The sequence below is a fragment of the Danio rerio genome, chromosome 15, assembly GCF_052040795.2.
Source record: "Danio rerio strain M-AB ecotype USA chromosome 15, GRCz13ab, whole genome shotgun sequence".
Lineage (NCBI taxonomy): Eukaryota > Metazoa > Chordata > Actinopteri > Cypriniformes > Danionidae > Danio > Danio rerio.
The window spans coordinates 33,817,965-33,843,081 of NC_141035.1; the positions used below are offsets into that span (position 1 = coordinate 33,817,965).

General features: G+C 34.8%; 2 protein-coding genes across 11 annotated transcripts; one reads left to right on the plus strand and one right to left on the minus strand.

Moving 5' to 3' along the window:
* Positions 1–430: 430 nt before the first annotated feature.
* On the minus strand, positions 431–20,875 carry lgals9l5 (lectin, galactoside-binding, soluble, 9 (galectin 9)-like 5). Of its 9 annotated transcripts, none has more exons than XM_087282261.1 (11): positions 19,607–19,747; positions 18,537–18,604; positions 15,799–15,906; positions 11,909–11,984; positions 6,085–6,184; positions 4,219–4,307; positions 3,922–4,126; positions 2,345–2,464; positions 2,147–2,235; positions 1,320–1,476; positions 431–1,092 (listed from the first exon to the last, which is right to left on the minus strand). In XM_087282261.1, the coding sequence occupies exons 5-11, from the start codon at positions 6,118–6,120 to the stop codon at positions 946–948; spliced, it is 843 nt and encodes a 280-aa protein (XP_087138387.1). In that variant the 5' UTR covers positions 6,121–6,184; positions 11,909–11,984; positions 15,799–15,906; positions 18,537–18,604; positions 19,607–19,747; the 3' UTR covers positions 431–945.
* Positions 19,388–24,640, plus strand: pimr135 (Pim proto-oncogene, serine/threonine kinase, related 135). Of its 2 annotated transcripts, XR_015509641.1 has the most exons (8): positions 19,444–19,731; positions 21,209–21,655; positions 21,702–21,877; positions 22,210–22,352; positions 22,481–22,859; positions 23,186–23,362; positions 23,481–23,569; positions 24,045–24,640. XR_015509641.1 is itself a non-coding variant. In XM_087284403.1 (7 exons), the coding sequence occupies exons 1-7, from the start codon at positions 19,596–19,598 to the stop codon at positions 24,063–24,065; spliced, it is 1,614 nt and encodes a 537-aa protein (XP_087140529.1). In that variant the 5' UTR covers positions 19,388–19,595; the 3' UTR covers positions 24,066–24,640. The 2 variants fall into 2 exon arrangements, 1 of the variants encoding a protein (XP_087140529.1); XM_087284403.1 differs by having other exon boundaries at positions 19,388–19,731; positions 21,209–21,877.
* Positions 24,641–25,117: the final 477 nt, after the last annotated feature.

Consider the following 25,117-nt stretch of genomic DNA (forward strand, 5'->3'; position numbering starts at 1 on the left):
TCCCCCACAGTCCAAAGACATGCAGCAAAAGTGAATTGAATAAACCAAACTGGCCGTAGTGTATGAGTGTGAAGCAAAGTGAAAGGGCATTCTCTGTGTAAAATATATTCTGGATAAGTTTCATTCTGCTGTGGCTAAAGGAAAATTAATGTATGAAAAATAAAATAAAGTTATAATAATAACTGATAGTCAACAAATAAGTCTTCTTACATGGCCTGAAATTTTATTTAGTTTTTTTGTAAAGATCTTTGGATTACTTGATTCTAAATGGTTCATGTTAGTCCCTGATAACAACCATACAAACTGATATAACAAGCTCACCCATGCTGTATGCTTGCTAGATTTTATGTTTCTTCCCAGAAACCTTGCATTTGGTATAAGCTGACGAAATATAAACCTGTGCTTAAAAAAAGTCACACCACTACGTATGTAATTTTTTTGGTTTAATTTTATTGCATATAAGTATACAGAGAATATTAGAATATGATCAATAAACAATATGATTTTCAGTCTCAACATAATATGATTCAGGTAAAAAAAAATCCTCAAATATCATTATTTTTGATTTATGTGATTGTCCTGATGCAGAGCTCAGACATTATGGCTACAGAATCAGGCTCTAAAGACACTTTTGCACCTTTCCCTTAATTCCCCGATTCAAAAGAAACAAATATACATGGATAATAAAAGTCACATAGAACCAATCACACACTCAGGTTAAATTAGAAATGAAAGCGTACACATTATTTCACACAAATTTCAAACATTCTACTTCTACCTTGATTTAAATGCAGATAGATATATCCAGAGAAGTGTAAAAGAGTAGATGTATGAAGAAATAGATATTGTATTATCAACAGATATTGACCACCAGATTTTTCTTGAATCATATGAAATGAACTTTGTGGACGTTTTGAATGTGCACTTCATATCAACCTGGATCAGTTACACATGCACATAAAACAGCTCCAGCTGCCCATAAACTTCAAAGACGTCGATTTCCTCCAGTTTAGTGAAGCGGTGCTTGTATGTGTGTATTTGCTCGCCATTCACAAACACATCAAAATGATCTCTGTTGCAGGAGATTTTGACCTGTATACACAAAATAATTACAGTTAGATGTGGTTTTCGTCTTCATTTCCCAAACTCTTAAAAAAACAGTTACCCACAAAATGCTGAATAAATAACACTGACATCAATTAATAAATGTTAATTTGATCTCTTTCACCATATCAGGCAGATTTGTATGATAAATATATATTTGATTTGAAGTTTCTATTTGAATAAAAAAGTTATAGGCGCCCTGAGGATGTGTATACCTGAAAGAACTGGCCTGGGATAAAAGGCACAGCTCCATCTCTTTCTTCTGGCCCCCAACTCCCATTCTCATGGGTATTTCGCACAACAGCGTTCTCATCGAAACGGCATTGGTAGTGAAATGCACTCCCAAATCTGTGGCGCAGATTAAACTCTATCCTAATGAAGATAGAAACACAAGATTTTTATTATTATAAAAATATGTTTGAAAGGCAACTCTTGTGCTTCCCATGGATTCATTTATTTGTTCAAAATACAATAAAAACTGTAATATTGTGTACAAAAAATAGCCATTTTCTATTTGAATATATTTTAAAATAAAAATACATTCATTTTTTTCTGCATCACCATTCTGAAAACATTCTAATATAAAGATAACATCCAGTATTATTATACGTGTTGAACACATTTCTGTTTTAAAGCCTCAATTTTTTAGTTAAATCACATGATCTTTCTCTCATCTCAACTTACATAAAAATACATTTTAACAGACTTTTTTCCCAACATTATTATAGAAAAAGTATATTTATAATAACCTTATTTAATTAAATAATGTTACAGTCTTAAAATATTGGTAAGCTTTTCCATGTTTACAAGTAATGCACATTTGTATGTATTCTCTTGCGTATCAAAAATCAATCACTCACTCATTCACTCACTCTTTTCTTTATCAAGAGTCTCCACAGTGGAATAAACAATAACTTTGGCAAATGCCCTTCCCACCACACACCCAGCCCTGAGAGTACACTCATGCAATCCCCCAGTGCTGGGAAACATACACACGCTCTCATTCACACCCACATTCTAGAAAGAATACATTTCCTCTCACCTTTTTGAGTCAGCATTAGGAACTCCATGAATAACAATGTCTTTGCCAGACTTCATTCCATCACTGATCAGGGTTTTATATGGGACGGTCTGAATGCAGTGAAAGGATTTTTGAAAAATTAATCACAAATACAAAATATATAGTATGAATGGCCGGTCAATTGCATTAAATTGTGGTATACTAGTATGTTGTTCTTACCACAGGTTTCTGGTAAGCAATGAAATCCAGCTCCACCATTTGGTGCACTAAGATGGTGTCCACCAGAGTGAATGAAATACGGTGTTTATAGTCTGCTAAGTGTTGCCCATTCACACTTACCTATAAAGAGACATTACATAATAAGTAAAACAGAAAAATATTAATCATTGTTCTTCATCATTTGTATGGACATCCAACACTATTTCACGGCAATTCATAACTTTTTGATTTAGAGGCTAATTGGTATGAATTCGTATGATCTCATTTGTACAATTTAGTATGATTTGCTGATCCCCCAATGGTAGTTGAGTTTAGGGGTTGGGTTGGGTGCCATGCCCCCTTTTTAAAATGATACAGTTTCATCTGACTGCAGTACAAATTAGTCAATAAACTGACAAAGCATAAAATACTTATGTTTCCTCGGGATGTCAGGCTTGGATATCATTGTTTGATCAATGATATACAGTTGAAGTCAGAATTATTAGCCCCCTGAATTATTTGCCCCCCTGTTTATTTTTTCCTCTAATTTCTGTTTAAGAGAGAAGATTTTTTTCAACACGTTTATAAACAAAATAATAACTCATTTCTAATAACTGATTTATTTTATCTTTGCCATGATGACAGTAAATATTATTTGACTAGATATTTTTTAAGACACTTCTATACAGCTTAAAGTGACATTTAAAGGCTTAACTAGATTAATTAGGTTAACTAGGTTAGGGTAACTAGGCAATTAAGTTATAGTGTAATGATAATGTATAATATTGTATAATGTTTGTTCTGTAGACTATCGAACAAAAATGTAGCTTAAGGGACTAATAATTTTGACCTTAAAATTATTTTTAAATATAATAACTGTTTTTTTTCAAGAAAAAAAATAAAACAAATAAGGCTTTCTCCAGAAGAAAAAATATTATCAGACATACTGTGAAAATTTCATGCTTTGTTAAACGTCATATGGGAAATATTTAAAAAGAAGAAAAAAATTCAAGGGGTAATTGTTTTGGTCATGATAATGAAGTTAACTGTTTTGCTGGTAAACTTATTTTATTTTATTCATTCCTTTTTTTTAAAAAATAAGTTCAGATCTTTTAACAATTAATTTCCTGTTCACAGCAGATTTAAAGTTCTTACCACCCTGATCTCATTAGGAAATGTAACTACTTTATATTTTGACATTTTAGCTAATTCGTACAAATTCAAACTGAAAATGTATGATTTAAAAAAAGAGGCGTGCACCAAACCACACCCCTAAACTCAAGCATCATTGGGGGATGAGCAAATTGTTTTAAAATGAATGAATGAGATCATACAGATTCAAATGAATTAGTCACTAAATCAAAAAGTTACAGATTTGCATGATATATTATCAAGTTTGCACAATAACTGACATGGACAGCTGATTCTGAGTGAATTGTCACAATCTTTACAATTTTCAAAGTCTTTTATTAAGTGAAACATTACATGAAAAATTATTCAATCAGAAGTCAAACTCTGTCAGACAAATTGCTAAATTTGAAAAATACCACAGAAATGATTCCTCTTATTCTTAACTACTTCTTGTAAAGTCAGAATACCTTGTATGCCTCCTTGGTAACATGGATCTCAAGGGTGAACGGTTGGCCTTTCACAAAAGGACAGGTAGACTTTTCTTCTGGCCCCCAGTTACCTTTCTCAAAGGTGTTGAACACAATATGTGTAGGTCCATCATCAAAATGTGGTTTAAAGTGCAGAGCGATATCAGTCCCGCACCCAGTAGCATGCTGGAGGTCCACAGTAAATCTGCAGAACACAGAACAGGGTCATATTTCTTTGACAATAAGTCAAACAACTAAAATAAAATAAGGTTGTCTTTTCAGAGAAATGTTTCTCACTTGTCAGCATTAGGCAAAACCCGTCCAATTATGATAAGAGTCTTCCCTTCCTGCAGGCCTCCTAGTAGTGGACCAATGAATGGGATGCTCTTTGTTGAAGATAAGCATGGAATAAGAAAATTAATTCATTTCTGATTAGATAGGACAACTCTAAATGTCTGCACACACACAAATGCATGCATAGTATGTTCAGTATGTGTGTATAGATTTTAAAAAAAGCGTTTTTGAAGTTGCATAAATGAAACAGTCATTTCTTGCCAAATTCAAACAATTACTTATTTGTACAGTGCATATAAACACAAGCACATTAAGCACTTTTTTTTTTTTTTAAAGAAGGCATGGCTAAAAAACGCCACCCCTAACCATACCCCTCATTGAGGGGATGAGCACATCATATTAAACTGTATGAATGAGATTACATAAATGAATACGATTTAGCCATTAAATCAAAAGTTATGAATTGCTGTGAGATTGTATTGACTATACAATATTTTGACCTAGCTGCAAGCAATATTGTTGCTGACGGATCTAAACATATAGATAAGTGATGTAATCCAGTCATGGAGTAATAAAGATGTACAACCATTTCTAAATGGTTCTATGTTGTTAAAACTACAGACTTCAGGGTATCTGATGGTTAAAACTAAAGGTTGAGTCCTTTTTAAAGTCCTTTTTTTTTTTTTTTTTTTTTTACAGTTTTAACATGTATTTCTAAAAGAGTAATAAATGTGGCAAACTTCACTTTAATATTTGGTGGACCAAAAAAAATGATCTCTAATTTCCCTTAATCTAGCTGCGGTACATAGACTGTAAAACCCAACAGTCAACTTTATCAAATGAAATGAGTGTAGTGAACTCAAAATTGACTGAAAGTTAATTCTACTCATTTGAAAAGAGTTTTGAACTCTGTTGAAGGTATTGAGTTAATTAAATACCTCATTACTTCAACTTAAATAGAGTAAGTTCACAGTAATCATATATTAGTTTTTTTTAACTCAAATGCTTTGAACACTCAAAAAAAAAAAATTTTTACTTGTTCAAACTACTTTTAACTTTTAATAAAATGAGGTGAAACAACACAATTCTTAAGATTTCATTGGGACAACTTAATTTTTTTATGTTCAATCCACATAAATTAGTAAAAAGTGTTAAGTTAACCTAATCGATTTGTGTTTGGACAATATGAATGAATTGTGTGGAACCCTGCATTTTTTACAGTGTAGCAATCGGTTTCCTTAAACGGTTTGAGTTGCCTTAATTTATTAAGCTTATACAGTTGGTTTGGTTTGCGCTCAAATTCCTTTGTTTACTCAAATGGATTAAGTTCACAGTACTCATTAGGATTAGTTTTTTAACACAAATGGTTTGTTGAAATCGTTTTCCTCAAATCGTTTGAGATACCTTAACTTTTTGGGTTTTACAGTGTAGCTGGCACCAACTTTAGGTGGTAAATATATTTTAATCTTAAAACAAAATATATATTCTTATAATATATAATCTTAATTATACTTTATCTTATAAAATATACTGTATAGTCATTTTTATTTTAATTAAATTCAGATGCAAAAACTTCTAAATGTCATCTGAAATTTTCTTTTAAAATTAGTATTTTTGCAAGCTCCTGTGTGTACAGTATGTTCAGTCAATCGACTTTTATGGCAATGAATAGGTTCTTTGGATTGTCTTTAACGTGAAATAACTGAACAAAAAGTTCAGGAGGCTGAGAAAAATGCTCATTTTAGAAGAAAATTTCAGATGTCATTTAGAGGTTTTTGCATTGAACTCTTCAATTGTCATCATCAATATCTATACACCATAATATTATTCTCATTTAAGACCCAAATATTAATATAAAACTTTACTTACTGGGCTGAGAAAAGGATATTGCTGACAGTCTGCCATTCTGACAACTCTTGCTTTTCAGAGTCTTTAGCAAATCTTCAGTTGGATGTTCAAGACCTTACGGCTGATGAAGCAATATGTTGAGGAGCTTAATATAGCGTGATATAAAGCCTGCCCAGAAGTTATACGTAAGCTCTTCATGCATTTCAGAATAGATAGACCTACCTGGAAATGACCTAAAATGTTATCTGACAGTTTTTCTTTTTTGAGTAAAACAAATATCCTTTATCTATTCTGCTGTGGCCCTAGTGCTTATCATTGGTCAGATTATCATTTTTATTATTTATTATTGATTACACTCTCTTGTTTCGTTCGATGGGAGCTCCACAGGGTCAGTATACGCCAACATGGTTTCACCACGTAGGACATGTTCCTGGATTAACATCTATGTTGATCCTGGAACAACCTTCCAATCAGACAATCAGAATTAAGGGATACGTTTACAGTTTAAACTGAATTTAGGCTTACGGTTAGGTGAATCCACTTCTACATTATTGTTATCCAACTATTATTCCCATCTGATTTTAGAAATAATTTAGAGTTATGGTTTGGTTTAGGGGTAGGGAACAGGTGGATTACATATTCAAACAAAAATGATGTTCCAGGATCAACATAGATGTCAATCCAGGATTGCATTGTACTTGGCAAAATCATGACATGTGTCAGTATACATGGCCAGGTTGCCATAGCCAAACCTTTTGTCACTCATTGTCAAACATTGGTTTCAATGGTCCCAGCAGCGAAAATTTTGGGCTATGGACAATGTGAAACATGTATCTGCTCAGGGATGGGCAGTATTTAAGAGACAAGTATTTCAAATATGTATTTCAAAAACAAAATACCATTTTGTCAATTGTATTTTATGGGGCTTATGAAAATGGCTTAATATTTTGTATCAAAATACTTTAGTGTCCTGTATTTTTGTATTTTAAAATAGTATAAAATATTTTGTAAGAAGTCCATCATAAAATGACATCATAAAAATATTTGCCAAGGCTTGAAATCAGACTAGAAAATTGATTAATATTGAAGTTGATCAAATGCTTGCAGTATTGATGGAAATTAGGCAACACATATAAAGAAAAGGCATGGGTATTTTGGGAGCAAGTCAACAATCATTGAAAATAGTGTACTACACAATGCCAAAACCAGTCATTTATAATCATAGCAGCATTGTAGAATTCAGCATCAGCATCTTTAAGAAATTAAATGTAATATAATATCAGTCATCAAGAAAAAAAAAATATGTGAACAAAAATGTAAATAACCTCTTCATATATCATCCTTTTAAAATATAATTGTTGAGAGATGGTGTCAATTTTACTGGCCAGGCAATGGATGGAAACACAATGAAGAGATATAGTACTTCTGGTTATTCCAACACATTATCTGCATTACATGGTTTTTACAGTGATTAAAGAGAACATCTTTAAGAAAGGACTTACTGTATGAAATTTATACAAAATGTATACTAAAATGAAAGAAACAAAGGTCCTTGAATGCCTACTCATGTACAGGAGTAGAGATGAATGAGTTAGCAGAGAATCTGACTTAAAACTTGCTCAGAGAAACGCTGTTGCTATTAAACAGTCAGTTAAACGGTGAAGGGACTGATCCAAATAGACCGATTGAAGAAAGGTTTACGAAGAAATTTCATGCTTCCTTGTAAAAGTATTTCTCAGTATTTTCAAAAGCCAATATACTGTATTTTATTTTGATACATTTGTGGCTGCTGTATTTTGTAGTTTATTTTAATACACTTAAAATTTATGTATTTTGTTTTAAAAATTCATTTCAATGTATTTTTGCCCATCCCTGTATCTGATCTCTGATGAGTGCACCTTTGTATTTCCCACATCCGAGAGAGTTGTGAAGAGTGAAGCATGGGGGTGGATCAGTGATGGTTTGGGTGCAATATCTTTGTAATACATTTGGTTTATTTAAAAAAAAAGTCATTATTTCTGCAATCTTAAAGTGACTCTTCATTCGGCTAGTAAAGATTAAGGCTGGAGAATCAAGGATGATAATATGTAATGTTTAATATGTAGTTATACAGTCTGCATTTAAATTACACATATATAATTATGATTCTGGATAGACTACCTGGAAATTGCTGAAGCTAAAATGTAAACACAGTTAAAGACAGATAAAAGTACAGAGACAGTCAGACTATACTGTTAGCGTAACAGTGATGTGAAAGAACATGATAACAGTGTTTTTTAAAAGCTATATCTTGGATTTAGCTGGAAATGTCTGCAAGATAACACAAATCCGAACCCGGATAAGTGTTCAGTATAGATAACATATATTCTCCGGGAGAGAAGCTATGAAATACTCTTTACTCAATTTAATAAACTCTTTTTGGTTCTGGCTATCTGAGCAATACTTTTGGTTACCAAAAATTTTTTTTTAAATGTTGTGCATGATGCCACAGAGAAGGTTCCCTTTAACATCTGAGAGAACATTAATCAGTAAATATTAATAAAATGTATTTCTTTCATTAATTGTTTGGAACATTCAAAGGTCAATGAAAACTGCCCAAATCATATATATTCCATAAAGTTCATGCCAACCATAGGTACTGCCATTTACTGTAAAAGTGCTGTGCTAAATAAACTTCTTCACTAAGATCTTTAATATCCTCACCATTTTATCTTACATAAAGCAGCAGCTTTGTATATGGATAAATAGGAATTAAAAAAGCTTTAAAAGAGAAAATAGATATATTGATGTCATTTGTTGTTAAAGCGATCACTAACTTTATCAGTTCTTTCACGTAAAAAAACCCAAAAACGTTTTATTGAATTGTACTGTAAAAATACTCGGAAGTGTCTTAAAAAATATCTAGTAAAATATTACTGTCACAACTGTCATGACAAAGACCAAATAAATCAGTTCTTGGAGATAAGTTATAAAAACTATTGCATTTAGAAATCTGTTGGAAAAAAATCTGTTAAACAGATATTGGGAAAAAAAAAATAAACAGGGGGCTAATAATTCTGACTTCAACTGTACACACACACACACACACACACACACACACACACACACATATATATATATATATATATATATATATGCAGGGTTTCTGCAGATATCATAATGTCAAATATAAGACTTTTTAAGACCTTTTTAAGACCATTAAGTATTAAATTTAAGACCTATATCGCAATATCAAAAACACGCCTGCACAAAGAGAAAATGGAAAAAAAAATCACAAAATTAGTGTTAAAATAAATGTATTCAAATTAAACAGTACTAAATACAGGTTAGATGCACCATTGAACTACAGAAAAAAAAAAAAAAAAAACATCTTAAGGCTGATTTATACTTTCGCCTGGCACCACATCACGCACCTCACTAAACTGAAGAGGCTTTTCTACTTAACAAGTTCACCATTGAGATATTCTTTTAAATGACAGGGGGCGGTCAAAAGAAACAGACAGTAAAATCAGACGGATAAACAGAGAAGTGGAAAGTTTCTGGAAGTAGGTCATATCATTAATTTCATTTATTTATCAATTATTTTTTATTATTTTTATTATTTATAATAAAGATTTTTATAACCATTCAAGATTTTTTCAAATCTAATTTTATTTAATCTAAAAGATGCATCACTTGCTTTTGTTAATATCTCGGACAGTTCTACCTATTAAAGTTAAATATTAAATGGCAACAGAACTTGGGTTGTTCTACAATTATATATATTTTTATTACAGCAAGAATAAAAGCAAAAAAGTACACTTACTAAAAATACTGACTTTTTAATATATATTTTATTTTGCCCACTCAACAATTCACACATTACAGTCTGGCTAGATTCTGTCCTCTACTTATAAGCTAAAAATGCAATAATGGTCCAACATTACTGACCATTATCACCAATAAAGCCTTGAAATTGGGCATCAATATATTGTAAACTGATTTCATATATTTCTTTCCAGATACAGTTAACATGGTAATTAGGCAAGTTATTGTATAACGATGGTTTGTTCTGTAGACTATATTGCTTAAGGGGGCTAATAATATTGACATGAAATGTTTTTTTATTAATAACTGCTTTTATTCTAGCCCAAATAAAACAAGTAAGACCTTCTCCAGAAGTAAAAAATATTATCACATACTGTGAAAATTCCCTTGCTCGGTTAAACATCATTTAGGGAATATAAAAAAAGAACAAAAATTTCAAAGTGGGGGCTAATAATTCTGACTTCAACTGTATCAAAGACATAATTTGTTACTTAATTTTAGTTTGTAACTTGTAAATTGTTTTAAACTCAAAATTGTAATATAGGCCTAAACATCAGTGTAAAACATATGAATGGTGGAAAAACATTCATCCATTATTTTTTTTTTGTCGGCTTAGTCCCTTTATTAATCCGGGGTCGCCACAGCGGAATGAACCACCAACTTATCCAGCAAGTTTTTACGCAGCGGATGCCCTTCCAGCCGCAACCCATCTCTGAGAAACATCCACACACACACTCATACACTAGGGACAATTTAGCCTACCCAATTCAACTGTACCGCATGTCTTTGGACTGTGGGGGAAACCGGAGCACCTGGAGGAAACCCACGCGAAGGCAGGGAGAACATGCAAACTCCACACAGAAATGCCAACTGAGCCGAGGTTCGAACCAGCGACCTTCTTGCTGCGAGGCGACAGCACTACCTACTGTGCCACTTTTGCATGGTCTCTTTTTTTTAAACAAACTTATCCCTCAGGTTTTTCCAAACTTTTACAAAAACTTTCCTCCTTTCCTACTGCTGTTGCAATTTCTAGCCAAGAATTATTGGTCATCTGGTTCTCCCTATGATCACGCATGGACGGATCGTTAAGATGTCTGTACAGTTGTACCTGTTTTAGACAAAATCTCTTCAAAGTCTTTCATACTGAACTCAAATGAAACGCGGCGCCGCTTGAACTGAGTCTCCAAACATTTCATGGGCTCCGCCAGCCAAAATCATACACGCGCACCCAAAGCGAACCTCTGCAAACACAGCAATGATGTCACATTCGCTGCGTGCACTGAGGCTACTGCATGCTGGTCTTATTTGTAGTTGTAATACCGCAAATTACAATTGGACTAGTAAAATAAAAAACTACAACACCAAAAAAACATCTAAAATGAGCATTAGAAGAAGGGTTACACGGAAATCGGAAAAATAAGACCTGTGCAAAATATTTAAGATCTAGAACAGCGAATTTAAGGCTTTTTAAGGCCTAAAATTTCGCTTTTTAAATTTTAGACTTTTTAAGACTCCGCAGAAACCCTGGTATTACGCTAAAAGCACAACACATGAATGTGCGCCCTATACTGACACTGAGGGAAGAAACTGTTGAATAATAATAGCATAAACGTATTCTTTTATAGAATAATTAAAGAATAGTGTTTTCTTAAGCTTCATAAAATTCTGATTGAACCACTGAAGACACACATGGTCTGTTTTGAGGATGATTTTTGGTATTTTTCTGACAAGTTGAGGCAGTTATGAACTTTGTCTATGGAAGATGAAAGAGTTCTGAGATTTCACTAAAAATATCTTGATTTGTGTTCTGAAGACATAATAAGGTCTTAAGGGATTTTGAACAACACTGATTAATAATGACACACTCTTCATTTTAGGTCAACCCTTTAATATTTGCTTTAATGCAGTTCTCATGTACCACCCTCTGTAGTTTAATGTTTTGCTAATGTGGCATATGGTTGGAGGACATCATTTATTGGCTAGTGATTTAATATGTTTGTTGATAAAGATGATTTCATTGTGGATGAGAATGTCAAACCTGTATATATAGGTGGCGAGGTCCGTTCCTCTAGGTGGTGCCACTGGAAACTGTCCATCCTGAAGGTGGTGCTGAGCTGAACACAGACAAAAACAGACATCAGCCTAGTGCGACAATCCTCACAGCTGATGAAAATTATGATTTTGCACAAAATTTACAATAAAGTCACATTTTTAAACAAAAAGTTATTCCTTCATGCTATTAATCAAGATATTTTGTGTAGTTTGATTAAAGGACCATTCACACCACTAACACAATGATTATAAAGATAAGTGCGAAACACTTTTCTGAAAATCATTCTGAATGGTGTCTATGAGCGCAGAATGACGATTCACGAATTTACACCTAGATATTGTTTGACAACTGTTAGCAGGTTTGTCATGCTGTCCCGGTAGAGAACTGTGAGCTCAGAGATAGTTGAGCCCAGGGCTCCTGCCAGGTCCATAGAGTAGGTGAGGGGAGTACGAGATCAGGTGGTTCTCGAGAGCTCCCGGGTGGTAAAGAAGGAAAGGAGGAGAAGGGGTGGATGGGGTTTTTCTTCACAAAACGAAGATAAGGGAGTAGATCTAGCTAGACTACTTTTAGTGAGTTAGGATAGATCTGATTGGCTAACTAATGAATGTAGATGGGTGGCCAGCTGCAGTCAATCATATCACATGCTCCTCTCGAAATTAGTATGTGAAACTTCACTTAAATTCTGTGATAATATAATGAGCTGCAGTGAGACTGAGTTACTGTGTCCATCCGACTATTTATTTGCATTTTGGAAAATCATTTAAGGTGTTCATACATTTGGAAAATGAGCATTAAAAACACTTGTGTGTTCAACGGAGTAGGATAAAATTGAAGGTGTGGGTTTTCTGATGGATGTCCACTTCAGGATAGAGTAACACATATAATTTCTCATGTCTTTATGATTATGAGTAAAGTTGAATGTTTAAGGATCTAGATTATATGATGACCTTAGTGTCATCGCTTTTCAGAGTACTACTGGAATAGTATGTGTGTGATTGCTTTTCCTGTATGCCAAACAATTTGTTTCTTCAGGATCTACCAAGCTAGGTCAAAGATCATGGAGATCTCTTGAGTGGACCTGGACTCTTGAAGGATTGGAAACAACTGAGTTTCCTGAGTTATTTTACATTTTATGCGTTAAATCTTTTAAAATTGTGTCAAGTGTGTGTGTGTCTGTCTGTGTTCTATTCGTTTGTGGATTAGTATTACAGGTCTGAGGTCAGCTCTGAATATCCTAGTGGCATTCTGACTTGTATGTGACATAATCATTGGAAGATATTGTTTAGAATTACACAAACACACACACACGCACGCACGCATGCGCGCGCTCACACACACACACACACACACACACACACACACACACACACACACACACACACACACACACACACACAAATGGAAACTTTTTAAAGTTTATCTGTGTTTTAACCAATCAAGTTAAATGTGAGAGTACAATTGTTGTTGTTTTGTGATTGTAAGCAGAGTGGCCTACAAACTCTTTGTCAGTGTTAAAGCTGGCTTCTGCTGATGAATCTGCAAACTATTTTCAGTAAGCTTTCTTTTTTAATTGAATCTCTGACTCCAGCTCTTCTTCATCTGACAGACTGGGCCATTTTTGGGTTAAAACTGTATATTTCCTCTACACTTTATCTGATAAGACATACACGTGCATAAACTATGTCGGAAACACATTTACCATATAAATGTCAGTTTTTTAGGAAGTGACTGTTTGGTTCTGTTCGACTTATTTGATGGAAACGGTGCTTTATTTGCAAGTGTGCTTTAGGTAATATTCCAGTTTAGCACATAAATCTAAATCACATCTTTAAATGGAAACATAGCTACTGCTTGGCATCACTTAAAGAGATCATGACATGATCAATCAAATTTACCCTGACATATGTTTGCCTTTTCACAAGTAATGTGCAATATAAATATTGTTAATGTGCATATCAATATCACAATGGGTCGCAATAATGAGTGATTTAATACAAAATTATCTTTGTTTGTCTGCCACTAGCACAACCTCTGAAAGACATTGGCCGTCAACAGTCAGCGGATCTATATTACTTTTCCCTGTAAATAACATACTGTATATAATTAATATATGTAGGGTTCTTTAAACATGCTTATAAGGCCCCAGTCATAGATGATTATTGCGTATATGTGGTAAAAGTTCTTGTTCATTTAGAATAAATATTAGTATGAAAGTTTTTGATTAATCATGATTTATTCCTCTATTTTAAATGTATATTTCATGAATAAAATTGTGTGCATGTTTATTCAATGAGGCCCAATGATTGTAAAGCATTAGCTATCCACTATTTGCACCCCTTTACCTGAAACACTATTTCAGGCTTGTGGCTTAAAAGTGTACGAAATCAATTGCGAGAACTTTTACTTTTAATGTGCCGTCCTGCTGGAATGACTTGCCTAACTCTAGCTGAGACTCTGGTAAGGCTGCATGATACTGGAAAAAACAGACAAGTCAATATTGAGTTTTTCTGCTATTTCTATATTGCGGTATAAACATAATTTCACAAGATAACTGTAGGAACACTGTTTGGGAAAAAAATCATCATTTTACTTTGATTTTTGTAGTTGAATGCATCTGCATAAAATATACAAAATTACCTACAAATTATTATATTAAAATTATTAATTATTAAATATATTAAAGCACGGATGAAAACAATGATAAAACTGAAATAAACAGCACTTTATTGTGTTCTGTGAAGTATTGAAGTTCAGGAATTAAATAATCAACTGTAGAATAACATTCTTTGTTAAAGTGGCTAACTTCACTTGAAATCTTAGGGTGCTTTCACACCTGTGAATCGATTCAATTGTTCCAAAACAGAGATTACAAATGTTACATTGTTGCTCTTTGCTCTTGGTGCGGTTCGCTTTCACATTGCAAAGTTTCTAATCGCACCAAAAGAGCTAAAACAAGTCACGTGCGAGTAAACTCTCCTTACATTGGTCAGAGTGTCGGGGTTTATTTTGCAGCGTCCCGCTCAGCTGTCAGGAGAGGTGGTGGTTTGGTGGTGATTGACAGGGTGCGCGATGTGTTTGAGGAGAGATGCGGTGGGGAGGGGTGAGAAGGGTGCGCGACGATGCCTATTTGAGGACCGGGAGGGAGACGCGAGATTACCAGGAGATCATCACTCGTTTGCGGGCATCCGGAGACTCGCGAAACTTCCCGCCATACTCATTATCTCTTCATATAGCCCTATGCCTATTACATATCCATAAAACACTGTGATATAACCGCGCTCGGATCGGATCGCTTTCTCATTGCAATTGAACCGCTCCAGGGTTCGTTACAATCGAGCCGAGACCACCTCATTCAAGCGATCTCGGAGTGATTACTTTGGCGCGGAACAGAGCGCGATTGCCCTGTTCACATATGCCAAACGAACCGCGCTAACTGGGCAAACGAGACACGTTCTGAAACAAAAGTGTAGGTGTGAAAGCACCCTTAGTCACAAGCCTTGAAAACACATCAAATAACTTTGACACTCCAACAAAAGCACTCCCTAATGTATTCTTTTACTATCTGTTTGTCCTGCTTCTTTGTTTATTTCAAGATAATAAAAATACACACACAGCTAAAATAACTAAGACTTGTCTCTGCTTCTACATCTTGCTGTTTTCTGGTGATCTAAAGTGCTTTTGTTATCTTCATGCTTTGGATAAAAGCGTCTGCTAAATGTAAATCTACTTAAAGTTCATTCATAGCAATGGAAATACAAAGAAATCTGATTTTTGATATGATGTGTGAACTCATTTTATTAGCCACAGTCAGTGTTATCAGGAGTGTTAATAAAGTGAAATGCCTTATTGTTTATCAAGAATACACTCTAAGATACCTGAATTTCCTCTGAAAATAAACACAAGCGATGAAAATCACTGAAGATGTCCACTGTGGATGTGGCGTATGTGTCCAGTTTCTAATGTTCTCCATACGCTCGAGTCTGCTAAAAAACACAACAAAGAGAGAAACTTTAAACAGCTCATTTGAGTCAAACATCATAAGAATCCCAGCATCAGAAATAAACAAACGGTTAAAACATCTCAGACTGCTGATTAACAATGAATGACTGTTTTATATTGATTATATAAATATAGATCCTTCTGCAAATCTGTTTTATTAGCAAAACTAGAACTATTTTAATAAAATAATATAATGAATGAGTGCACCCCACTGAATGTGTGAAGAGAAAAAATCTAATAAAATTTTAATTAACAGGGAAATTCATGGAGTCCATGCATCCAAAATAAGAAATTTAGATTAGATTAGTAGGGGGTGTAATTGTATTTGCAATACCTAGTTGAATTTGAGTGTAGTGTTTTAATATCCTGTATATATTGTGAGCATACTCTTATGTAAACGGGTTAATAAAAGTGTTAATAAAATCTCTGCAATACACATGCTCATTATTTAATTAGAAACATTTATAACTTTCAAAGATTGTGCATAAAAATACTCCAGTGCATCCTAACTGAATTACACAATAATTAGGTTGTTAAACTTCTGAATGATAAAGATAAAAATGAAGCATGTACAATAAAGATTTATGAGGAATTGTGTAACATTTATAAAACATGCTTGAATTCTTATTAGATGATATGCAGGGACCGGCCACTTTATTAGGTACACCTGTCCAACTGCTCATTAACGCACATTTCTAATCAGCCAATCACATGGCAGCAACTTAATACATTTAGGCATGTAGACATGGTCAAGACGATCTGCTGCAGTTCAAACCGGGCATCAAAATGGGGAACAAAGGTGATTTAAGTGACTGTAAGTAAGTTCTGAAGTAAGTTCTGTTGGCACAAATGCCTTGACGCCAGAGGTCAGAGGGGAATGGCCAGACTGATTAGAGCTGATAGAAAGGCAACAGTAACTCAAATAACCACTCGTTACAACCAAGGTCTGCACAAGAGCATCTCTGAATACACAACACATCCAAGCTTGTGGCAGATGGGCTACAGCAGCAGAAGACCACACAAGGTGTCACTCCTGTCAGCTAAGAACAAGAAACTGAGGATACAATTTGCACAGGCTCACCAAAATTGGTCAATAGAAGATTGGAAAAATGTTGACTGCTCTGAGTCTTGATTTCTGCAGCGACATTCGGATGGTTGAGGTCAACAAAATGAAAGCATGGATCCATCCAGCCCTGTATCAACGGTTCAGGCTACTGGTGGTGTTTTGGATTGGGGAATATTTTTCTTGGCACACTTTGGGCCCATTAGTACTAACTGAGCATGTGTCAACGCCACAGCCTCACTGAGAATTATTGCTGACAATGTCCATGCATTTAAGACCACAGTGTGATGAATCTTCTGATGGCCACTTCCAGCAGAATAATGCAGCATGTCATAAAGCATGAATCATCTCAGATTGGTTTCTTGAACATGACAACAACTTCACTGTACTCAAAGGGCCTCCACAGTCACCAGATCTCAATCCAATAAAGCATTTTTGGGAAGTGGTGGAATAGGCGATTATCATCATGGATGTGTAGACGACAATTCTGCAGCAACTGCGTGATGCTATCATGTCGTTATGGATTAAAATCTCTGAGGAATATTTTCAGTACCTTGTTGAATGTATGCCATAAATAATTACAACAGTTCTGAAGGCAAAAGAAGGTTTAAACCGGTACTGGTAAGGTGTACCTAATAAAGTGGCCGGTGAGTGTATATTCTCTGTCTGTGTTTTAAACTCCAGAAGTCAGAGATTGAACCATTCATTTTTTTAGGTACATTTTTAATGTGTCACCTGTTGCTATAAAGCCCGGAGAGAGTAACTCCATGCATTCCTTTCCTTGCATATATGAATGAATGATATAAATAAGATAATGGTTTACATGTTACACTGCTGGTCAAAAGTTTGGAAACATTCATATTTTGTTTAATGTTTCTGAGGGAAAACAATAAACAATTTTTTGCTCACCGTAAGGCTGCGTTTATTAGGTCAAAAATACAATAAAAACAGGTGAATTGCCAATTTATTTTTCAATTTACAATGACTGTTTTCTGTCTAAATTAATCTTTAAAGTGAATTTGTTTTTTTGCATAATTATTCCAGTCTTTGAGTGTTTTCTGTCTTACTGTTAGCTTCTCTTTAACTCAGGCCCAACAGAGTCTGAATGCAGACATGATGCGATCTCAGCCATGCATGTGCATTTGAATATATGTATTCTCTCGCATTCACACTTTGCAGTGGATTAAAGACAGAAATACGCCAAAATATGGTTTAGAAACTAAAGGTAGGACGGATGAAAGAACTAACTGTATGTAAATATCTCACTGAAATTAAATATATGATTTTATCATCCTAAAAATGTTATGAGCATACTCTTTAACTACTTTAAATGTTAACCTTTTAATTAAAGTGTTAGTAATTTTTTGCAGTGCAGAAGGGGACACACTATACTCATTTATGCTGGATACTGTTTGTAAACCTCTTTTTTTTAATGTGAACATCTGAGATCATATTAAAATAAATCCATGTCTTTAATTCACATCATGATTCCTGTAATGAATATTCAGAAACAATTCTCAACAAACATGCAATTATCTGCTCTCTACATACTTGTGGTGCTTGGAGGTGTGTTCTGCTCTCAGTCGCATCACATTCACTGTGTATATTTCCTCTGCATCCTATTAAACCAAGAACAACCATGTTTAATATTATTATAATGATTTACAGACACTCAGATATGTGCAGAGATAGACACTAGATTTCTCAAAATCCAACATGAGAAACTGATAGTCTAGGACACAGACTGAATCCAGGACACTGACCGAAACCACACAGATATAATGTTTACATAATTCAGACTTTTCATTAATAGTTATTTTCATAATACTGTTAATAAATAAAATATTTGTCATTCTTTAACAAATTAATGTGAAACATAAGAGTGTCTATATTTAATTTTGAACATTAAACGTATATTTCTTCTCTTTGTTGTCAAATAACAGAACAAATTCTACTAAACCAGAAATTTATAAAGCCAAACAGGAATCAGTAAGACACGCCGCCATTTTATTAATCTCAGCATCACATTACTTCTGTATTTGCAGTCTAGATGGAGTTTGATAAGGCAGAACTGCTGATTTTAAAAGATATACACTATAATATCTCGTGTTGTGTATACAAGCGCTTATCGCCAATAACTTACATTTGAAGTAACGTTACAAAATAAATGCCAAGCCAGATCTTACCTTTAAGATTGTAAAATGTATTTAAATCGACCCTGATTACAAAACGAATCTCGAGTTCACCAAACGACCAGTCATGATTAATCAAACAGAGAATATTTACGAGTCAAACAAAGATTTCCTGAAAAATCCGTTTATTTTGCTCCAAAAACACCCGTGAAGGAAATAAACAACCGCTAACTAGTGTATTTTTCAACTCGGAGAAGATTAAAAATACACAGCGCAAAACTGACCAATCACGTATCAGTAGAACGTTGGAACGCATTCCAATTCTTGCGAGACACACCCTTACAATCCACAATTCGCCATTGCTCTCACTTGATAGGCAACTAGTGAGTTGTACAAAGTTTACTTACAGTAAATTTAAGTATTTATTGTAGGTTTATTTAACATTTCTCATATTTAAGTATACGGAAATTAATCCATAATGTTATTTACCGTACTCGGAGTAATTGCTCTCTTCCTGAGAGAAAGAAACACCTATTCCACCGTCTCAGGTCAAGATGAAAGCTTCGACCGTCAAAAAGGATTGGTCACAGTACACCCTGTGGCCAAACGTGATGGTAAATAATGTTGTGTGTTTTAAGAACATGTAGCTCATTTTGGATACTGGAGTCTGTGTAGGACTCTTCATTTATTTTACCTTAATGTAAAAATATTTATTAAGTGAATAATAATACAGGCCTAATGAAAACTGCTCTGCTTTAATCACATGTGGTGTCAAACATATGTCACACAAATGTGTCTATTATGGTGCATAATAATATAAAATAATGGCTCTTGTCTTGTTTCTAGTCCAGATATCTCAAAATTCTTAAATCAAGAGTCTTTTTTTCTAGACAAGCAAGAATATTGTCTGGTTTTCAGAAATATATAATACGTCAAAATTTAAGTTGTTTTTTCCCTTAAAAAGCTAAATTATCTGCCAATGGAGAAAGCAAAATAATGCTTTGAAATACATTTGACTTCCCCTCTGGCAGATTATTTAGCTTGTTTTAAGGAAAACTCAGTTAATTTTGACATATTTCTGAAAACAAAACAATATTTTTACTTGTCAGGAAAATACTTCTTGATTTCCTGTTTTGATATTTAGACTAGAAACAAGACAAAACTGAGTAAATTATTTTTGATTTGTATAAAGTTTTTCCAATATGCATTCGTAATCCATAAAGACAAAATCATTTTCTCTGCTTCAAGATGGAAGGGTTTGTTCACCCAAAAATGTAAATTCTGTTATTAATTACTCACCCTCACGTCACTCCAAACCCCTGAGACCTTCTTTCATCTTTTGAACACAAATGAAGACGTTTCTGAGAGCTCTCTCATCCTGCATATACAGCAAGGTTCCTGACTTGCTTAAAGTAAACAAAAATAGCAAAAAAACATCCTCAAACAGACCAAATGCCTACAGTTGTTCAGTCGGTAAATTACCAAGCTACAAGAATACTTTTGTGTAAACAAGTTTATCCAACACTTTATTCTCTTCAGTGCTGGTATATTATAGTATAAATTGGATGTTTTTTGGTACCTTTCTGGCCTTTGAATGAGTCTGGACCCTTGCTCTCTATGGAGGATGAAGGAGCTCAAAGATTTCACCCAATACATCTTAATAGGGGGTTGAGAAATTGAACAGAAATATTGTTTACTGCCATATAAAATTAACAAATAAAATATTAAAACCCTCAATGTGATTTGAGTTTGACACCCCTGTGAGATCCCTTGTCTCTACTTGTAGTTTTTAGTCCTAAACCACTAAATCCTTCAGGAATATGTCCTAAAACACAATGCAGTGGTTTTAATGGATAACAAATGGTGATATTTATTGTTTTAAGGGTTTTTGTAGTGGAAAACATGAAACCTTTTCACATAGTTTTTAGTTGTTTTGCCAAGCCTAGGGTTATCAACAACTAAAAGTAGAAAGAAATGACCTTAAAAGTCACTTAATAATTGAAAGCATTTGATCATGTCAATAATAAACACTGAATAAATATTATTCAAGCAAAACTAAAATCTTTTGTTTCATATTGTTTCTTCCTTTAGGTCGAGAAATCGGTGACTCGTGTGAAGAATCATCTTTGCACCTGGAAGAACAGATCAAGGTTCCGACTGACCAACCGTCACTGGAGGAACCTGTTGATGGTCAGAGCGAAGAACCATCACTGGTAGAGCCTGTCACTGTTCCCGGTGAAGAACAATCACTGGTAGAGCCTGACAGTGTTCACAGTGAAGAACACGCCTGCAAGTCTGCTAAGCCCGGTTATAATCATGATGACCCTCCAAATGTGGTCTCTGCTAAGCCCGGCTGTAGTCCTAATGACCCTTTAAATGTGGTCTCTGCTAAGCCTGGCTGTAGTCATGATGACCCTCAAATTGTGGTCTCTGCTAAGCCTGGCTGTAGTCATGATGACCCTTCAAAAGTGGTCTCTGCTAAGCCCGGCTGTAGTCATGATGACCCTCCAAATGTGGTATCTGCTAAGCCCGGCTGTAGTCCTAATGAACCTTTAAATGTGGTCTCTGCTAAGCCTGGCTGTAGTCATGATGACCCTCAAATTGTGGTCTCTGCTAAGCTTGGCTGTAGTCATGATGACCCTCCAGAAGTGGTCTCTGCTAAGCTCGGCTGTAAAGATGTTGGTAAAGATGCAACCTGTCAGACAAAGGGCGCTGTTCCACCTCAGCCAAAAAAGAAGGATAAAGACACAAACATCATTGGTAAGTTTACTATCATGACACCCCAGTCATCCAACACACATGCATATTTTAATAGTGTTTTAATGACTTTTATGCTTTAACCTGGCTTTAATACACATTTTGTTCAGGGATAGCTGATAACTGAGATGGAAATATATATCTAAATCATAAAAACCATAATCATATATATAGGGAAGACAAAATTAAAAAAAGGTTTTATATGATGGGGTTAATTCTGTTGTTGTGACCCCTGATGGAGCAGGGGTAGTTTTAGTTGATGGTAGTTTTAGTTGAAGGTAGCACTGTCACTAATTCACACATTTGATAAACTTCTCTTCTTTCTCTTTTCACAGAGATCAACTCAGAGCACTATGAAATCGGTGCTGAGCTGGGCAAAGGAGGCTATGGAAGCGTTTTCGCAGGAACCCGTTTAAAAGATGGCCTTCAGGTGGCAGTAAAAATTGCAGTTTTCAGGCCTAAGCGACTCTTCCATGTAGTAAGTAGTCTGTGCTCTTTGCTCTGATTAACTGTTTCTATTTTAAACATGTCATATTAAAGGTGCTAGCAGTTTTAACAGGAAATAACTTTTCTATCAAATGATCTTAACGACTGTCTTTCTTTTAGGATGATTTGAACCAGCTACTTCCAGCGGAGATCGCTCTGCACTTTCTTGCCACTAAAGGCCCCGAGGTTAAAGAACTCGTTCAGCTTCTGGATTGGAAGGTGGAGGCTGGGCGCTACTTTATGGTCCTAGAGCGGCCCATACCCTGTGTGAGTGTAGGTGATTTTTTAAGAGACCACCGAGGCAGGATCCCAGAGGACGTGTTAAGGAAAATCATGTTCCACACAACAATTGCAGCTGAAACATGCCACTCACGCGGAGTGCTTCACCGTGACATCAAGCCTGACAACTTGCTGATGAACCCGCAAACCTTTGAAGTTAAACTGACTGACTTTGGTTGTAGTGTTCACCTTACTAAGGACTATTACACAACCTATTTGGGTATGTAAATCCCTCAAAGCTCTAAGGAGCTCTTGTGATGAGGCTCTTGGAACATCTGATGTTGTTAATCTATACCAGGAGTGCCAAAGCTCAGTCCTAGAGGGCCGGTGGCCTACAGAGTTTAGCTCCAACTTGCTTCAACACACCTGACTTAGTAAGAACTTGATTAGCTTGTTCAGTTTTGTCTTAGTGGGGTTGGAGCTAAACTCTGCAGGACACAGATCCTCCAGGACTGGGTTTGAGCACCCCTGATCTATAAAATTATTTACATTTTCGAAAGGAAATTTAGATTTTGTGCTAATGGAAACAACATCTCTTTCTTTCAGGCACAGAGCAGTTTATCCCTCCTGAGTTTAAAAGGGGTGGCTATTACTTCGGTGATTCAGCGACAGTGTGGTCACTTGGGATTCTTCAGTTTTTGCTAATGTATAAAAAATTTCCAGAAAACCCTGACCTCCGCAGGATAAAAAACAAAACTTTTTACCAGTTTGGAAGGTCAGAAGGTGAGATCTCCACTTCAGCTAAAGATGGTTGTGTAGGACAATTTGAATGTCAGTGAAAAAAGCATGTATAACTTTAAGGTAATAATTAAATGTACATCTTCCTTTTTTTTCTACACAGAATGCTGTGATTTCATCAGCGGTTGTCTGCAAACTAACCCCTGGTCTCGGAGTAAGCTGCATGCACTCCGTGTCCATGCCTGGTTTAAGGTAATGAATAGACTTTGAGGATTTTTATCAGTCAAATGAATCTGTCATGAGCTGAGTTTCCATGCTAATGTGAAGCACATCTTTTTAAAGTTCACTAAATATATATTTTGTAATTATAATTGTGAATTATGAGCAAATCATTTCCATCAAGTTGGTCGAGCAGCTGAACTGTATTATTGGTAACCTCGTAACCAACTGTAAACAAGGGAGGTATCATTGAGAAATGTTCGCTACATCAAAGTTCATTTGACAAATGCATTTCCATCATGAACCCTTTTTCTGACGAATCCAAAATGACCTCAAGTGTGCATAAAACATTTTGTGAATTAAAGGATTCTTATTTAAACTTTCTCATGTGATACTTAAAAAGGTGCATCAACACAGGCTGATGGAAACCCTGCTAGTGTCAGACGACAATCTTGTGTTCTTAAATTTTCTTTTTCTTTTTAACAATTTAATTTTAATTATGTTCCAGAAAATTATAAGAAAGATCTAACATTTGACAAAGGACAACTTCCAGAATCTCTCCCAGTTCAGTGCTGGATTTGGCTAAAAACTCCAGCGGCTCCAACCATAATAGAAGAAGCAGAGGATTGTGAGCCAACCACACCACCATAGTCCTTTAGCTAAACATAACTTGATCCAGAGAAAGCTGAACATAATTTGGTTCTGCAGTGTCATAGCTCTTATTGTAACATTTACACTGGCCCTAATTAAATTCCATGTAAAAAAAAAAAAAAAAAAAAGATAAAGCAAAAAACAAAACAAAAAAACAACAAAGTTTAAGCCTTCATATAGTGTACATACTCTTCCCACACTTTTATATCAGCTTTTGCATTAACTCTTGCACTTCCACATGGTAAAATAAAATGTATAATAAAATAATATATAAAAATAAATATCTCAGTCGTTCCCAGTCCAGGTCCATATTTTTTGGGTGTCTCTCCCTAAAAAATGTAATTTGAGCCAGAGGAGAGAGACTCCTGACCAAAGACTACTGGGATCAACTGATATATATACAGGGTTTCCAATGAACATTATCACTCACCAGACAATTTGGCAACAAACTGGAAAAAAAAATTCAATAATAAAAAAGTAAAAAATAATAAAATAAAAAACATCATTAATAAATAAAACAATAAAAAAACTGCCTATATTGAAATATAAATCTATAACGGGCCATGTTATTGACCAAAAGGAAATACTTCTAGAAACAAAAAAATTATTAAATAAGACATTTTAAAAAGTTATGGTATTCATTACTCATCCTCATGTTCATCTTCAGAACTATTTTTACAATTTTTAATTTTATGTTAGAGCTCCCTCATCCAGACTCAAATCCACAAAAATTGCAAAAAAAAAAAACATCCTCAAAACAGATCAAATGTCTTCACATAAAACAAACATTTTTATTCACCGTTTCTTCTCCTCAGTGTGATTAAAGGGCATGCGTTCACAAGCACTGTGCAGTGACATATACCCCACTGGATGCCTGCGCGACTTCCTCTCTGACTTCCTCTCTTAAAAACTTAACAGGCACATCCAAGG

Coding starts and splice junctions, on each gene's coding strand:
- lgals9l5 (XM_087282261.1), bottom strand. CDS start 6,120: ATGGCAGACTGTCAGCAATATCCTTTTCTCAGCCCA. Junction 4,308..6,084: donor AATATCCTTTTCTCAGCCCA/GTAAGTAAAGTT, acceptor TCTTCAACAAAG/AGCATCCCATTCATTGGTCC. Junction 1,477..2,146: donor CCTAATGCTGACTCAAAAAG/GTGAGAGGAAAT, acceptor TATCTTCATTAG/GATAGAGTTTAATCTGCGCC.
- pimr135 (XM_087284403.1), top strand. CDS start 19,596: ATGTTATTTACCGTACTCGGAGTAATTGCTCTCTTCCTGAGAGAAAGA. Junction 19,732..21,208: donor CCCTGTGGCCAAACGTGATG/GTAAATAATGTT, acceptor TTCTTCCTTTAG/GTCGAGAAATCGGTGACTCG. Junction 23,363..23,480: donor CCAGTTTGGAAGGTCAGAAG/GTGAGATCTCCA, acceptor TTTTCTACACAG/AATGCTGTGATTTCATCAGC.